General features: G+C 39.0%; 1 protein-coding gene across 1 annotated transcript in view; it reads left to right on the top strand.

Annotated features, from left to right (window-relative positions):
- POLR3B (RNA polymerase III subunit B) overlaps nucleotides 1–17,251 on the top strand; it is a 71,861-nt gene that overhangs the window by 7,197 nt on the left and 47,413 nt on the right. The window contains exons 7-12 of the mRNA XM_066549719.1: nucleotides 534–625; nucleotides 1,266–1,383; nucleotides 2,409–2,517; nucleotides 9,422–9,544; nucleotides 11,087–11,203; nucleotides 11,695–11,829. Coding sequence (XP_066405816.1) covers nucleotides 534–625; nucleotides 1,266–1,383; nucleotides 2,409–2,517; nucleotides 9,422–9,544; nucleotides 11,087–11,203; nucleotides 11,695–11,829 — 694 coding nt within the window. The remainder of the gene's footprint in view (nucleotides 1–533; nucleotides 626–1,265; nucleotides 1,384–2,408; nucleotides 2,518–9,421; nucleotides 9,545–11,086; nucleotides 11,204–11,694; nucleotides 11,830–17,251) is intronic.

Raw genomic sequence — 17,251 nt, forward strand, 5'->3', positions numbered from 1 at the left:
CTTCATAAAATGCTTGCTTGCAGGCTTCACTGCCAGGACACCAGGGAAATCAGAGTTACTACTGGGGAAATTTCATGCTTATGAATTAGAGGCACTATCTCTCTGCAGCCAGAAGGTGTCATTCCTGTGTGGGAAATTAGATATGACCTAAATTTATCTTATAAAAACTGGTAACAGTGGATCTGCAGTGATGTGTTCTTCTCTGCAGACTGTTTTGGGAGCCAGGAGTCTTTGCACTAATTGTCATTTGCCTCTGTGACCCTGCTTGTCACAATGCCTGAGTAGCTGCATAACAATTAAATAGGAAGTCTGTGTTTTCTACTTGCAGGTGTCCAGTTTCAGGTCTCCTTTCAATTACATGTTCAATGAAATAAGGTGGGCTTAAATGAAGACCTGTTGGTTACAACATGGATGAGTTCTGATCACCTTAAATGTGTATCTCCAGTTTGTTCAGCCTGGTTTTTGTTATGAATTTGACTATTCATATTTTTCTGTCTGAGTCTGAAGTAAAATTGTAACTGGTTTTCTTGCAGAATGCCTATAATGCTGCGTAGCTCCAATTGTGTACTTACTGGGAAAACTCCAGCAGAATTTGCCAAACTAAATGAATGTCCATTAGATCCAGGTACATTTTCACTCATGTTCTTTTTTTTCCCTATCTCTGCTTTGAGTTTTAAATCTTTTTCAGCAAAGAAATACCCCTTTGGTATGTTTCCTGCCATCATGAAGTCTTTGTGGAAACTTCTCAAGTTTCTGCTTGCGACTAAAATAAATTGTCAGGGTTTTGGTTGAGAACATGAATAGTTGGTATTTGCAGACAACGTTTTCAACACCAAAAAGCAACACTCAAAATTTTGAGTATTTTATTTTGAATTTTGTGTATAGTGTTCTGCAGTGATGTGCTATGGGAGGAAAAAGATGGAATTCATTCATTGAAAATTAAACAGATTAGGAAAGAGAGGAGTATGATGTCCTCCAAAGTGGAAACTCTCCTTTGTCATTGCCTTTTTTTAAAGCAAGAATAAAGTGTTACATAGTATTATTTGTTATCTAGAGAGGAGTTGGAGGGTTTGGTTAAAAACCAAACAACTTCTTTGGTTTTTATCTGTCAAGTTTGTTCATTACTCATTCTTTTAAAGGAGAATTTACTCTCCCATTTTGTACTTATGGTTTACTTTCTAACAATTTATGTTTAAAGGCATATTGGAGGAGCCAAGTAAGGTGCAAGGGTACTGACGTGCAAAATATTTTTTTCTGTTAACTAGGTGGCTATTTCATTGTTAAAGGTGTAGAGAAAGTCATTCTTATTCAAGAGCAGTTATCCAAAAACAGAATCATTGTTGAAGCTGATAGAAAAGGCACAGTTGGCGCTTCTGTTACCAGGTATGGTAAATTCCTACCATTACATAAAGGAGATAAACCCAAAGATTTGGAACTTCATTGTTGTAGTTGAAATAACTGTGGAGGTTTCTTCCTAGTATAGTTGAACCAGAAAAAAGCTGTAGATATTCAATGCTCCTGTCTTGCTACTGTCATTTTGTATGCTACAACTTCAGCCCCTAAACAGTATAGTATTCCTAGAAAAATCAATGAGAGTTGTTCATGTGTTTCAGGATTCATCTCAGATTAGGAAAAGCAAGTTCTAATTTTTACTGTAACAAAGCGCACTTTGTAATTGATGGTGTTTGGTCTCAGTTTGCAGCAAGTAACATGAAGTTACTGCAGTGGAAATTGGATGTAACCTTTGGTCTGCCTCTCTACATAAAATTGGCATAAAAACTTCTAAAGGCAAGGGCAGCTGAGGAGGAAACAAATATTTTTGTACAACACAAATTACTGAAAATGGCAAAGTAGTCTAAATTTGGCCTTTCCTCCTTGATCAAGTTTTGTTTCTATTTTATTTGGCCTTTGGTTCATTGTTTTTTCTTTTTTAAGCTGCATTCTGGTCTATTCTATTGTGCTTGTCACTAATCAGTTGTGAGAGCTGTTTTTTCTACTCCAGAGGCCTCCCACCTCTCCCAGATACTCTGCTGTCTCTCAGTAAGTCTGGATGAGATTAATGGGGCACCAAGTGCTGTTACATCATTACCACTGTTGCTGCAGTACTTGTTCAGTTTGACCTTGCTGGTTATATCAAAACTGATTAGCAAAGCATGTAAAGATCATTTTGCGAAGTACAGACTTCTACTTGTTTAAGTCAAACATTCCAAATTGTCCCCAGCACAGGTGATAATACCCTTGAAGTTACAGGCTGATTCCTGACTGATTTGATGTAATTTTTAAAAGAGGAAAAAATGGGATTAATTCATCTGAAAGATTGTTCAAGCTTGCTAAGTTCTGTACAAAAGATTTTAGGAATCAGTGCAAACACTCTGTTTGACATAGTATTATTTTTATTTTAACTTCAGTTCCACTCATGAGAAGAAGAGCAGAACAAATATGGTTGTGAAACAAGGAAGATTTTACCTGAGGCACAACACTCTGTCAGAAGATATTCCGATTGCTATCATATTTAAGGTAACATAGTTGTTTGTTTGGGAAAAAAAGAAAAAGAAAAGGGGAAAAATGCTGTGCTGTAGCTCAAGAATGAAGATTGACAGCAGCTCTCAGGTTAATATGTACAGGAGGACTTGGCAGGGCTTAGAAACTGCATGTTTTTTCCCCCGGGAAGTAATTTTTATTGTACAGCAAAAAGAAGAATAAGTGCTGTATTTTATTGCAAGGAGAACATTGCTGAGCCAAGACAAATACCTGCCACCCCCTTACTCTGCCTTGTGAGGTGCCTCTGTTGCTACAGGTGAGAAGCATTCTGGTTATGAGCAGTGTTGCAAGTTGTGCTAAGGGTAGTTGTTTCTGGTTTTCTGTCTGTGGAATCAAATGCATGGATTATGGCCAGGAGAGGTGGTGGGTGGACGTGGTCTGTCCAGCTGCTGGAGAAGGCAGTAGGGCATGGGCAGGCCTTTGGCTGAGAGCTGTCCTGCCAACAGCTGGAGCTCCTTCCTGTCCTGTCCTACTTTGCTGCTGCCTGTGGGCTTACAGCCTGGTACATTGCGTGTGCAGGAGGAAATTGGGCTGCGTCCTTGAAAGCTCAAAAAAGTCTGTGGCTGGAGGGATCTAGGCAAAACTCTCCTTTTGTGTTCTCTGTAGTGGGTTACAGCCCAGAAGGTTCGGAGAGGTGGTCACAGGAAATGATGTGCCAGGAGGGGGCAGCATGAGGTTGCAGCATCTGAGCTGGTCGTGCCTGCAGTGCAGTTTTTATTTACTGGTTTGTCTGAATTACCACAGCGCTTGGTGTGCCTTGGTAGTAGCAAATAGTTTAATCATTGGGTTTAGACTTGAGAAGTAAATGGCTGTTACCTCTGATTAAGCAAATCTCTTCAAATAAGAGAGGAGATATCTGGTTTTAGTGACCGGGATTAAAGGAGTTTGAGAAGGTATTTATGGACAGAAATGTACATAAAAGTACCAGAATTAAGTTCACAATTCTTGTGTTGCAGGAAAGTGTTAATGTGGCTCTTAATCCATCGACTCCAATACCAAACTGCTGATTCCACCTTACCTTATAGACTTTATTACATTTTGTCACCCTGTGCTGGTACAGACCTCACATAGAGTGACTGCTCTGGGTTGTTGTCTGAGGAGATGGTTATTGGCTTGTTTATCTAAGCAAAATTGTACTGACTATTTTATTACCTTCTGACGATGCTTGCCGTAATTATCCCCCTCTTCATAAGGATCTTTTATATTTTAGATAATATTCCTTAATTTTTCATTTATTAATTGAATAAGGGGTTACAGTTGTTATAAGTTCTTGGCTGTACTGCTTTTCAGTTATTTATATTGATTTAAATACAGTATCCAATTAGCTACACCCACTTTAACTATTCTGAATGTTCCATTCCAGCAGTTCTCATGAGTGGTCATCTTTTTTACCCCTCCTTTAATGACATGAAATTCAGGGATCTTCTGTCTACTTCTGGTGAGTCTCCAGCTGGAAATGAAAGCAGTCACCAGTTTCCAATTTTCCTTTCTTGGGCATTGCTGTAATGTGCTATTGCTTCATTTTATTTAACTATTATAAGCAAGATTACAAACGCAATAGCCCTCAGCCTAGAGAATCCCAAACTTAGGGATGCCTGTCTAACTTCTGCTCTCTCACATGGCAGTATTATACACTGGATATTTGTTGGAAAAGCAAGGAGAATAATTCCTTTATGCCAACACCCAAACCTTGGGCATGAAGCATGTGTCTTTCTTGTTACTAGTAGCTGTTCTGCTTGTGATGTAGAGATCCACATCTGCAAGGGACAAAATTAAGTCATATAGACAATCTAAGGTCTGAAGTTATGACTGCCTTTGAATCCTTAACTTGTACTGAAACAGCTACATGTTTAATTTCTAATTAAAAACTGAAATGAGAAAGCAGTGGCAAAAATCTATTGCTCTGCATTTCTTCCCAAATCAGCCAAGTTCTACAGACCTCTGTGTTTTGACTAAGAAAACAAATAGTAATTGGTTGCCATTCAGTGCATTGGCCAGCTAGAGGGGACAGTTTGTCAGGGGCTGTGTGAGAGACTGAGCAATTTTTGATTGTCTTTCTAGTCCCTATAGCTTTAATTGACCTGATGTTCTGTATGTGACTTAAGAAGTAGATCAGGTGCAGAAAATCAGAAGAGAAAGCAAGTATTCCAGATCTATAATCAAATGTGTATTTAAAGCTACTGCAAGGTGGAGGTGTACTAGTATATCCTCTAGACATCTTTGTCAAAAGCAAGGACTGGGAAATAGAAAACATTACAACCACTACCAACTGACAGAACTGAGGCCTAAAATTCTTAGAGCTCCCTAGACTAGAATCTAAGGTCATCCTTGTGTTTCAGGTATAAAGTCATGGACAGAGCTGCATGCTAGGGGAAGACCTGAACACAGTGTTCTCAACCTTGCTTTTAGTGAGGAATGAGGGGCTTTTAGTGAGGAATGAGGCACTTGGGCTGTGGGGAGCTGTGAAATAGAGTTGATCTAAATGTCGTTGATCTGGATAGATAGGGACTGGATTGTGTGGGGTCACCCTAAAGGAGGCATCTGTATTCAATTCCTCCTCCATAACTGCAAGCCAGAATGACCTTGTCCTGTTGCTTTTTTTTTTTCCTGCCATCCAGACCTGTAAGGATCTTGGGGATGGGCGTGTTTAGACGTTTTACAGCCAGTTGTGCCAAACACATGTAAGTTGTGGTTTTGTGAAATTTAGCACATTGACCACAACTAACTGAAATTTCATAGGCTACAAAAGGCATGTACCTGGCACTATTCTAGGGCAGACTTGGGGTATCTGCTCTTTAGATGTGTGGGAGTTAGAGCTTTGTAGCTGTGTTAGCTTAAACAGTTTTCCCTAACCTTTCTTCTTATATGTGACAGAAGCATTTGTGCAGTCCCTGTATGTGGAAATGCAACTTTAATTTTGAAGTAGTGGCATAAAGCAGACAATTTTGCCCCTTAAGTATGTGTCTGTTGCAGTTTTTAAAGTTCTGTTAGCTGCCTTGTAATGGGAAATAAACACAGCTAATTTGCTTCCTGCATACTTTGTGATGCTTCTTCATTAGTTAATATACATATGCAACCACAGGGGTATTTAGGGTATCTCGAGCTGTTTTGCAACCCCAAGACACCTTTGTTCTAGCTTTGTCAGTTGTCCACATCTCATAGGGCTGTGTGAATTGTGCACAGTGCTCTTTTGAATATGTCGGGCTAGGAGGTACACATGCTTTACCTGGGGGACTTGGACAGTTCCACGTAGCAGTGAGCATTGGAGGAGATGTGGAATATTTGTGTGGTATGAAAGGGTGTTTCTATCCTGAAAATCATTCAAGTTGGAGGTAAGATGGTGCTGCTGCTTTTGGAAGTTCCCTACACTGAAGGGAGTTAGAGCTGCTCAAAGGTAAGGGCTATTTTTCTTTTGAGTTTGTGGTCTTGATTTGGTAGGTTTGAGTGAACCCTGGCAGCTGAAGTAAGTGAAGGTTGCGTGCTGTATCCAAACTGGTTAGGGAAGAAGAGGATTATAAATAACCTACAGGGACTTAAAACTTGAATTTTATGACCTGAATCACTGGATGAAGTATCTTTAGTTTATGTGGGAGCTGTAAGAAACCGCTCTAGGACCTGTGGCAAAAGATTTGAACAGCACGTTGAGTTTCATTTTTACAAACCTGCTTTAGCCTTGGAGCTGTTATAAGGTGCAGCTGTAGAGGAACAGCTGGGTGGTGGTGTGACTGGATCTGCAGGATTATGGATTCCCATGGCTGTTGTTTCATAGCTCGTATCTTTTGAATTATGAAAGCTCCAGACCAATTCTGTCTGTGATGTCAATCTTGAACTTCCCTGACATCTTTTTAATCCAGTCATCTGCCTGTCTCTGTGCTGTAATTTAGCCTGATGGACTGCAGAACTACATTCTAGGGAAGTGCCATGGAAACGCCTAGACATCATCATTAAGACATGAGCTGGGGGAGGAAGAGCTGGGCTCACACTCTCATATGTACCTGTGTGTGTGCACACACAAAGGTGGACACACACACATTTGGGCAGAGGGAAGCTCCCCAGTCCTAGGAAGGAGTTGAGCCCACTTAGATCACTTTCTCCCACTAGAACTCAGAATGATCTGAATATCCTGAATGCTTGCTTTGCCTTGTCTGTTTTATGTATGTTGACTGCTAGCCTTCAGCTGTGGTCTTCAGCAGCCTGCTCCTGTCTCCTTCCTCATCGTTTCACTGCCACTGTTAAATTATGCTTTTACAACGTCTCCTTCCCTCCTCCCCTGTAAAATTATCCCTTTGTGACATTGCCTTCCAATCAAAAAGAAACAAGACATCTTGTCTACTGCTTTGCTTCTATGTTAATTCCCTTTCCCTCAGCTTTGTCCCAGGACTGCAAGTGTTTTAAGCGTAGGGCCCATTCTTATATTGCATGTCCTCCATGTTTCTGTAACACAAGCAACAACCAAGGAATATTTTGTTACTGACCTCATGATGTTACAGGCTAATTCTGGAGTACTTCTCCTGTATTGATTTGGTTTTTTAGTTGTTTGTTTGGTTTTTCTTGGAAGGGCAAGATCAAGGCCAAATTTACTGAAAACCAAAGTGTTAAGATTACAAATCTGTCTGATGGCAGCGTGGGCCTGCTGCTTGTCCTTTCAGTATTGCATGTAGGTGGTTTTGTGTATACAACTCTGCTCAGGATGGTTGAAAGTATAAAGGAGAATAAACAGGTTTATTTTTAGGCTGTTGTATTAGCACATCTTTTTCAGTCATTTGCCTGAGTTTTAGTCATTACTCATAAATTCGTTCCATTCAATTTGCACATATTTAGCAACGCAACATATGTTGTTTGTTGACAGATCCTAGCCTTTCCCCTCAGAAATTTAGAATTCTCAGATGATTTTGCTGCTACAAACTCCAGCTAGAAAATCTATGCAGGCATGAAGATCTGTCTTACTCTCATCCTTTTGCTGTGACACTTGATCAGAGAATTCATCAAGACAGAAGAAGTGATCAACCCTCTTTAATTTACTATGGCTTTCAGTTTTTAATGGATGAAAAAACATAATAACAATTCAGATTTACTTTTTCCCCCCCAGATTTTATATGACACTTAAGATTTGGTTGCCATCCTAGAATTAACCTGATGGACAGAAATAGGATGATACCAGCTTGCAGTTGGTGTGCTTTAGATAAATGTATTTGTATTATACGTCCCTAGAATGGCACAAAAATTTTGTTCTTCTAAAAACTTCTAGAGTAAGTGCAATAATTGTATTAATCTAGTTGTTGTTCCTAAACTGGTTCACTGGTTAGCTGTTAAATTCTAGATACATGGAACCTTACTGTTGTGAAGCTTTCGTGCTTTTGTAGACTTATCTTTTGAGTCTGGCGAGGAGGGAATTTTGTTAACTTCTCTGCTGAGATTTTTTTAACTACTGTGTGACCTTATTTAAAAGGGTGAGGAAGTGTAATAATATTTGAAAAACAGAGATCTCAACCACAATAATATCACACAGCCAACTTCTGGTTCTGAAAACAGCCTTGAGATCAGAGGGGTAACTACTTAATGGGATCAAACTAAGATGAAACACTCATACCTATACCTGGTGAAGTAACTGTATCTTGAGTTGGCACTCAAGTCTGTCTGAGATCGTGGAATTGTGATCTGGGCTTTGCATTAAAAGAGGAGAGTCCTCACACTGTTCTGGGTGTGTGATACTTCTGCAGCACTTTTAATTTCTAATAAACCACAAGGTGAAAAGACAGTGATTGAATTTAAAGGAACTTCAACCACTTCTTTGTTCAAAAAGAAGGAAATTAAAGAAAAAATGCTGAATACTTCACAATTAGTGCAACAGTTTTGCAAGGGAACAGTGTTAGCTAGGTGTTAAGCAAAGTGACACTCCAGGAAGGCAATAAGAAGGGAAGGTATTTCTGCATTTTTGAGGAAAATGTGAGGTTTTGGGGTACTGCCAGTTTTTAATGAGAACCAGAATACTAGAGTCTACATAGGCCGTTATTTACAATGGTCTTTGTGGCAGGCACTTTGGAGAATAATGTGAATGCGAACGTAACTTCCTCACAAAGTTCTGAGAAACATATTATAACTCAGCCAGAAGAGGTTTAGTGAGATTATTCCATTTCTTGATATGGCTGAGCTCCAGGCAAATGTGTGAAGGGGGGAAGCTTTAGCACCATCTGGAATCCACAAAATCCTTCACTGCTGGCTGCCACCTTGAAACACTTACTGATAGAGAAATTTTTCTAAACCTGTTAAGCGCTTTCTTAGTTTATTAAGCTTCTTCCACGGTATAAAGTCTAACAAGGTGTCCATGGACCAGTGAAATAATAGAACGTCTTTCAAGTGGAATTGTGTAGTGAAGTCATCTTCTAAATGCAGAGAGCTGCAAAGGGGGTAAAGTGTAACCATTTCTCGAATATGATGAGCTACATCACAGTCAGTGGAGTTTGCAAAATTGCTTGTGGTAAGAGACTGTGAGTACTCCTTTAAGAAATTTCGCCTTCCTTTCTTTATTGTAGATTCTGACTTGGCTTTCATTGTTAAACACTTCGGTTTGTTTTTGCTCAGTATTTTTTTTCCTTAAGAAAAAAACAACAGAATTTAACTCCTGTCAGTGAAGAAAAGAAAGAAAACCCCAAATAGGCTCTCCAAAAAGTGTGTGTGTTCTTGCTGCTTATCAAGATTTCCATTTAACGTTCTTCCATAGCTGGAATATGTGCTGCCAGTGCCAGATGGCACAGATTCTTAGAGAAGAACTAGCTCTTGCTTAGTAGTAATACAGACAAACAATACCAAATTAGCATAAGCAAATGTCAGTGAGTTAACATAAAGCCTGTGTTATTTCTGCCTTTTCTTCTTTTCCTAGGCCATGGGTGTTGAGAGTGACCAGGAGATTGTACAGATGATTGGCACTGAGGAACATGTGATGGCTGCATTTGCTCCTAGTCTGGAAGAATGCCAAAAAGCTCAGATTTTTACACAGATGCAGGTGTGTCTTTTCACATGGCCAGAGACCATAAAAATCAAGACAGTGGATATTGACCACGTTGCTGTGTCAGCAATGGACATAGACTTTCTGTTTTAAGATTTGTTTTGGGGGTTTCTTTCAAGCCAAGGCTTTTGAAAGGGTCAAGACTTGCCAAACGTGAGACTTGGCTCTCATAACCTAACTGGAGAAGAAAAAAATCGAAGTCAAGCAATGCTTTGTTTTCAGAAGCCCAAGGTTGTGTTTTAATAGCACAACCCTGTAAAAAAAAAGTAGCAATGTCCATAAAATCAGGAGGGTTTGTTGAAGACATTTTTTAAAAGGGAATTGCATGCCCCATTTTGCTGAAGCCCTGTTGATGTGACTATGACCATTTAATCATGAGTAGATGTTCTTCTGTTTTAGTCTCCTGTATGAAGCCTACGTAGCAGCTACCCTCTGTCCTGCTAAAGGCTCAGCAAAATTCTCTTAGCTCATGCACCTTTTTTAGTTAGCCAGAACATGGGCCATTTTGCTGGGAGCAAATGGGTATATATATTGATCTGCTAGAAGAAGCTTTTAGAGATTAATCTTATTTCTGCTATTTCATTGTAAACTTTGTCAAACCATTCCACGTGTGATGTTTTAATGTTTTGAAGTGAACATCTTTCTGGTTTTCATCTTTGGGGGCTTTTGAGGGTTCCAGTTAGCTTGAAGAGCTCCTAATTCAGAGTCAGATGAGTAAGTGAGCTGGAGCAACACAGAGGAATGTGAAGTATTCAGAAAGTTAGAAAAACAGACCATTTTCTGTTAGAAAAACAGAAATACAGAAGTTATTCTGTGCCAGAAATGTCAAATGAAGTTAATAGAGAGATGGCTCTTTGTGGAAGAGTGTAACAGGTGGAAAGAATAATCTGTCATTTAGTGGAGAGGGTGACTCTTTCACATAGCTTCATGACTTCCAGGCAGAAACTTCCTGTGTGGGCTTGGATAGCTTCTTGACTCATCTAACTAGGAATTCTGCAGATTGATTGACAGCTGGTAGGAGAGTAAGAATTCACTGTAAGGCACTCCTGGAGACAGACATGGATGCCATACAGTAGCTTTTGGGGATATTAAAGAGTGAGGTTCAATGGTTTAATATCTGAATGAAATTTAGCAAGTAAACAAAAGAACTGAAGGTGAAAAGTCTAATTAAATAAACTGGATATCTTTGGGATTTATAGAATCTTTTTTTTCTACATCTCTGCCATATCCTTTCTTTTAGTATCATAGTAATCATGAATTTCCACTTTCCATTCCAGATGTTACCAACCTGTGACAAACACATTGCATGCATAGTTAATTGTGTCAATTTTCAGGAATTTTTTTGTTAGTTAAGTTTTGGTTGTAAATTAGTATCACTTACATCTTTGTTATTTTGCAGTTTGTTTGATGTTGATGTTTGTATTATCCATTGGTGGTGAGATTGCACTGGTTGAGGAATACACACATAACTTGACGTATGTGTGTATTTATATATGTTGCAGTTCTGATATTAACTCAGGTTAATTCCTCACTTCACAGGCCTTGAAGTACATTGGAAACAAAGTACGAAGGCAAAGGATGTGGGGAGGCCCAAAGAAAACAAAGATGGAAGAAGCCCGAGAGCTGCTGGCATCAACCATTCTGACCCATGTGCTCGTATGTAACATTCTGGGAGTTTTTTAAACAGGAGTAAGCTTGTATGGTTATTTATGGTACGAGCTTTGTTGGCAGGGAAAAATGTCTTTGATGGCTTTGTAACTGAGATAAAGTAAATCATCCTCAAAATAAAGGGGAAGACTTGGATTGAGTCAAAAGAAATCTTTGTGAAATCCTGTACTATTGAACTAATCAAACTATGCACTTTTTTCTACATAGCCAGACAGTATCAGGTGTGAATTCAGGACTTTCATCTTTCATGACCTATATCTTTATTCTGATTTACTTTCATTTGCTATCTGTTTCAAAATCACTAACATTTATTTTTTGCATTTTTAAAGAAAGTAAAGCGCTGAAATCCCTTTTGTAACTCAGTCAGCCCAGATTACCAGTGATTTAAATGGATGCATTTGTCTGAATAAGAACGAAGGAGCTGATCCTGAAGTGTTGATATGTTTTTGTTTTGTTTAGTTTTTTTGGATTTTTTTCAGGTGAAGGAATTCAATTTTCGTGCCAAGTGCATATATACAGCAGTGATGGTACGCAGAGTAATTTTGGCTCAAGGAGAAAATAAAGTAGATGACAGAGACTATTATGGAAATAAACGTTTGGAGCTGGCAGGGCAGGTGAGTTTTTACTTCAGAGCCAAGTGTTTCAGGGTTTTGTTACTGTCTCCTCTTAAAAGATGCAGAATAAGGAATAAAGAGTATCCCTGTCTTCTCAATTGAAGCGTTTTCCATCTAATTTTATTTTTGTTGGCTTTTCTGTGTCGACTCATAGATCTGCTTTCATGATTGAGACTAATACATCGTATCTTCACTTTTGTATTGCCTCTTTATACCAAATGAAAGGACAGAGCAGTGCAAATAGAGCATCAGTCCTAGTTTTGGCATAACACTGCTAGTGTCGAGAAGGCAGCAGTAAGAGCCATTCCCTAGTCTTCCCCTCTAAGCAGCTGGGTAAGGGAATAAACTGGGACAAAGGAGGTGCCTGCATGTCATGTCCAGGCTGTCCCATTGTGGAGAACCCAGCTTGTGTACCAGCTCAGAGAGCAGCCACTCAGGCCTCCTGTAATTTGGTGCCCATAAGATTGCTCATTTGTTGTCAGCTGCCTCTCTGGCCTCTAGGGTGGCATGAATTAACAAAATACTCAAAGTTAACTTGTGCAGCTAATGGAAGTGGATTTGTGGAGTTCTCTGCTTGAAGAATTTTTGCACTGGAGGCAGAAGCAGTATCCAAGGGCTGCAAAGGAGGGAATGGTTTGAGGTGTCTGGCATCATCTTTTTGCAGAGAGGGTGGCAGTTCACAGCTCTTGGCTAAACTGCATTTTCCTAATGCTGGAGGAATTAGCCTGTCAGGTAAAGGAACTAATGCTTAGATAATGTGTCATGGATTTTTCCTTGCCATGTGTGCTTATTTGCTTAAACAGTTTATATTAGGATTGGACTTCTTTGCTTTTCAGTGCAAAGTACTGATGCAAATTGGTGTTTAAGTAGTTGGTATCACCTGTGGTTATTGATCATGCATCAGAAATTCAGATAAGTACACAAAATGCACTTATTTCTGGATTGCAGAAACTGTATCTCTGCATCTCTGCTGCTCATGGCGTTTGGCTTTGGATTTCTGTTTCTGCACACATAACAATATTTGTTCATTTTTGTTCCTATCCAGTGGAAATTCTCATTTTATTACACTTTTTAAGATTTATGCTTGCGTATTGTCTCCTACTCCTCCTTTCCACCCTGCCCTGCCCTCTATGCCCATATGCAACACACAGAGTACAATTATTTTAGACTAAAAAAACACATGCTTTGCTTCCTGGTTTTCTGAAGAAATTAAGATGGCACTCTTGAACACATTGAAAGCACAAATGCAATGAAAAAAACTTAACTTTTTCGGATAAGAAAATTCTTTCTTGAAATTATTGTCTTTACTGTTCATCAAATTTTTGCATCAGTGCTGAGGCAGAATATGTTTCTAAAGTGTAAGGAGTAGTAAATGGCCATTAGTGCAGCATTTCAGTGCAATAAATATTTTAAGCTGTGATGTGTTTCTTGGGTTTCTGCTGTAACCACTGTAGTTCAGTATGATTGTAATCAGTAAATTAGTTGTTGCTTTGTCATCAGATTGTTCTTATTTAACTCGATCAAAGGAGTAGTTTGTTTTTTCCTAATACTTCTAGAAGCAGAAAGTAGAGCAGGTAAAGAATTTTCTACAAGCTGTAAGAAAAAGGCCTCTGCTCACACAGATGTTAACAACCAAAGTTGTTTTAAATTATGTGGGAAAAGGTTTTAAATGTCACATCATCACAACAAAGCCAATGCATATTTTTCTCTATATCAAGAAGACCTGTTGGGGGGTGGGGAGGGTGTTAACACTTGATTAAGAATAGTTCTTTCTCTCTTGTGATATTTTAAATGCTCATTTCAAGCTGAGTGGTTTAATTTCCCTCTGCTATTTTTTTGGTGAAATACTAATTTTGTTAGATTGCAGACTAAATAGAGTCGAGTTTTGACAGTTTCTAGGTGTTTGTGTTTCGCTGAAGTTTGTGTGGATAAAATGGCTGTTGGTGGTTTGTTTTGGTTTTGTTGGTTTTTTTTTTTATGCCAGCATGTTCCTGGAATAAAAATCCTGTTGATTAAAAATCTGAATAAATTATAAAAAAAGAAGAGATTCCCATGCGAGGAGAGAAACACAGCGGTCTAAACAGTGTAAAGACATAAATGGCATTGTGTTTATAAAAATGCGTGAAAACAATAGCTGCTAATTTCACACCCCATGGGACAAGAGAGTACGAAATGTGCTTTAGCTTTAGATAACAGAGTTGTATCCACTAGCCAAGCTGGTTTACAGAGCTTTCTCTTAGTCTGTCTGCCACTAGAGCCTCAGTAGGCCAGGTGCCAGCTGAGGTGTTAGCAAAGCCTACCGATTTCAGGCTTAATCTTTTCACCTACCTTTTCTCTTCCCTTAATGTGTTCATTATTTGCTAAGCATTACTCTGTTCTTTGTCCTTTTTTTTTTTTTTTGTTTCTAATGCAGCTTGCTTTGTATGTGTGAGATATGGAACAGCACCAAAATCCGGCACCCTGGAAAGCAAGGGATTTCTACCCTGTGACAAAAGAATCCTGCCTTGACTTCAGAGATTGCCTAATCCCAGCTGTTCTGATAATATAATTAAGGCTGCCTAATGTCTTTAATTTTGCAACCAGTTTGTGTGAAAGGGAGAATTTGGCACTCTAAAGGCTTAAACGCTAAATAGCAATCTCAAGACGCCTAATTAGAATTCTCTGACATTAAGCTAATTGCTGAAACTGTATTTCAGCAGCTTAACTTCTTTATTAATTTTTCTTAGGATTTTCAATGAAAATCAATTGGTGAGCTGCTGGTATTTTTTTTTCTTACATATAATTTGCACTTTAGTGCTCCTTTCTGAAGGCTGAAAGGCCCTGGACTAACTATGAAATCCATTGAATATTATCAGTGGCATTCCATCCTCTTTCTTTAATCTCTTGCTCTTGGCCTAAATAATGTGGCTATTGTGAAATTCTTCTTTGCCAGATAGTCAGAGCTCTTAGAGAGTCTGTGAGTGAAATTAGCAAAGTATGAGGCTTTCCAGACTGGCAAGTAGTAAGAAGTTGGTGTACTTGGGGTGTAACTGACTTTATTAGTTATAGAAGAGGAAGGGTGGTGTGGCTTTATAATCCCCATGACATATGGAATGACAAGATTCTTGCAGTTTTTTGATCAAGAAATCAAATATGAAAACATATTCTGAGTAATTTTTTCAAGTGTTTAGTTAAATGTTTCAATCCTGCTTAAACCTGTTTAGATCAAATGTTTACTGTAGTTAATTTCAAGAGTTTAAAAGACTTTCTTATTTAATAAGACTATCAGCCATCTTAAAATGACACCTTTCCTCCTCTTACTTTTTCCCTACTTCTGAAACTCTTCCCTCATAATCTTGTTTTTGGTAACTCCAGTGTATTATCCTTCCTAATACAATGCTTCATGAAAGCTTTTATTTCTGGTGGGAATCTAATTTAAATTAACTGTGATATCACAGGGGAGTTGCAGGTGACTGGATTTCTTGTGACAGGGGTGAGAGAGTAACATTTTGCAGCTGTTAATGGTATTACAAACTTCAGGAAGGAAAAGAGGCTCTACAGCACCTTCCTCTCATTCCAAGGTCAGGTCTAAACAACCTGTCTGTCCAGAATGGCAGTAGGATTCCACTTTTGTCACAGGGTTAAATGTGCTGTGCGTGTTGTCACCAGCTTTACAATGTCATTTGCCAAATGCTTTGGTCAGCCTAGCTGGAGCATGTAGGTAGAGGAAAGGAAATGAAAGCTAGTGGCCCATCTTTGGGAGAGAAGAGTGAGTGTGGTTTACTTTCTTGTTTCCAGAAAGTAAGGAGAGGTGGGGACTATGTCTCATGGAGACAGGTAAAATACAGTTTAATTCTGCATATACAAAAATTGTATGGTACAAATTACTCCAGAATGTCCTAGCTTGTGATGGATGAACACATAGCTTGTTCTACACTGGGTGCTTTGTGCACTGTGAACTACCATTCCTGGCACTGAGAGCAGTTGTATTTTTGGTTCTTCTGACACTTGTAGCTGTTGTGGACTCAGGTCCCAGGACAGGAATGCCAAGCTTTAGAGTTTACACTGCTTGCTTGCAAAGCTAATTGTTGTGAGTACTTAAAATGTATCATGAGGTGCAGATTTAAATATTTTGGAAAACTATTGCTGTTGCAAGGAGAGGCTGAGCAAACTGCAGAAACAAAGCAGATTGGAGAGCAAAAAAAGTCACATCACAACTTTGGTAGCCTTTTCCTTTTATGGCTAGTTTAAGAAGTCATTAATATACAGGAAATAATTGTGTTAAAATGCCACACTTTTGAAAGGTTCTGTTGCTGGGTTCATTTTAGGTTGATTGTTTGGGGTTTTTTTCCTATTCAGCTGAGATATGTAGCTTTACTGCCTAAACTGTAGACTTTTTGGGTTGTTGATTTGTCTTTTTTAAGAGGGAGATGTGAAGAGTATTGCACTTCCCAGATAGTAGCAGTTCTATAAAACAGTGACAGATGTTGAACATCCACAGGTGAACTCTCTGTGGGTGTAATTAGTTTTCCACAGATTGTGATTGGCAGAAAGTAGCAGGATAAAAGTCTGTATGAGTAAGGAAGCTGCCTATGAAACCTTAGATATGTATTAGTGTAAAAATGAGTCTTGCCTCCAAATTCTGTGTGTAATTCAGGGTTGTACATTTAGGGTATTAAACCTTTAAAAGAGTTTCTAAGTTTAGGGAGGAAGTAAATCAGCTGGATTGTATTTATCCTGGTTCAGGGCAGATTTTGGAGAGACCCCCCCAAAGGGGCTTCTCTAGGTAAGCAGATTCAATCGGCCCCTCCTCCCAACCGGCCCGGGAGAAAATACCTCCTTAGAGAAAAATGAGAAAAAACTGTTTATTAAACAATAAAACCTAAACAATGTTAAACAATAAAACCCCTTGCTACTCCAAAAGAGATGACAGACTGAGAAAGTCCCCTCCCCGGGTTGCAGCTAAGCTCACTCAGCCTCTTGTCAGTCCCTCCAGTGCCTCCGCTAGCTAAACTAACTAAAAGCAAAGGAGAGCTCTGTCCCGCTGTCTGTCCATCCGCAGACAACACAGTCCAGGAACAGGAATGTGGAGGAGCGAGTGCAGTGTCTGAAAACAGACTGCACGCTTCTTCTCTCCCTGCTTCACTCTCTGAAACAAGTCCTAAAGGTGCAAAACTCATTATTCAGCATAAACAGAACAAGACAACTGGGGATAAAAGCATCATATAGTCAACCTAGGACAGTAATGTAGCAGGATAGCATAGAGAAGTATGGCTGTGCTAAAATATTGTGAGGGAAAGATTAAAGCAAAGCAAAAGGGGATAAGTGCATGAACTTAGACCATTCTAGTTAATTTCTGTTAAAAGTTCTCTAATACTGTAACAAGGCAAAAACTTGTGGTAAAACTATCATTTGTGAAACAGAAAAGTTACATTTTAACTGA

Source organism: Molothrus aeneus, chromosome 5 (genome assembly GCF_037042795.1).
Source record: "Molothrus aeneus isolate 106 chromosome 5, BPBGC_Maene_1.0, whole genome shotgun sequence".
Taxonomy (NCBI): domain Eukaryota; kingdom Metazoa; phylum Chordata; class Aves; order Passeriformes; family Icteridae; genus Molothrus; species Molothrus aeneus.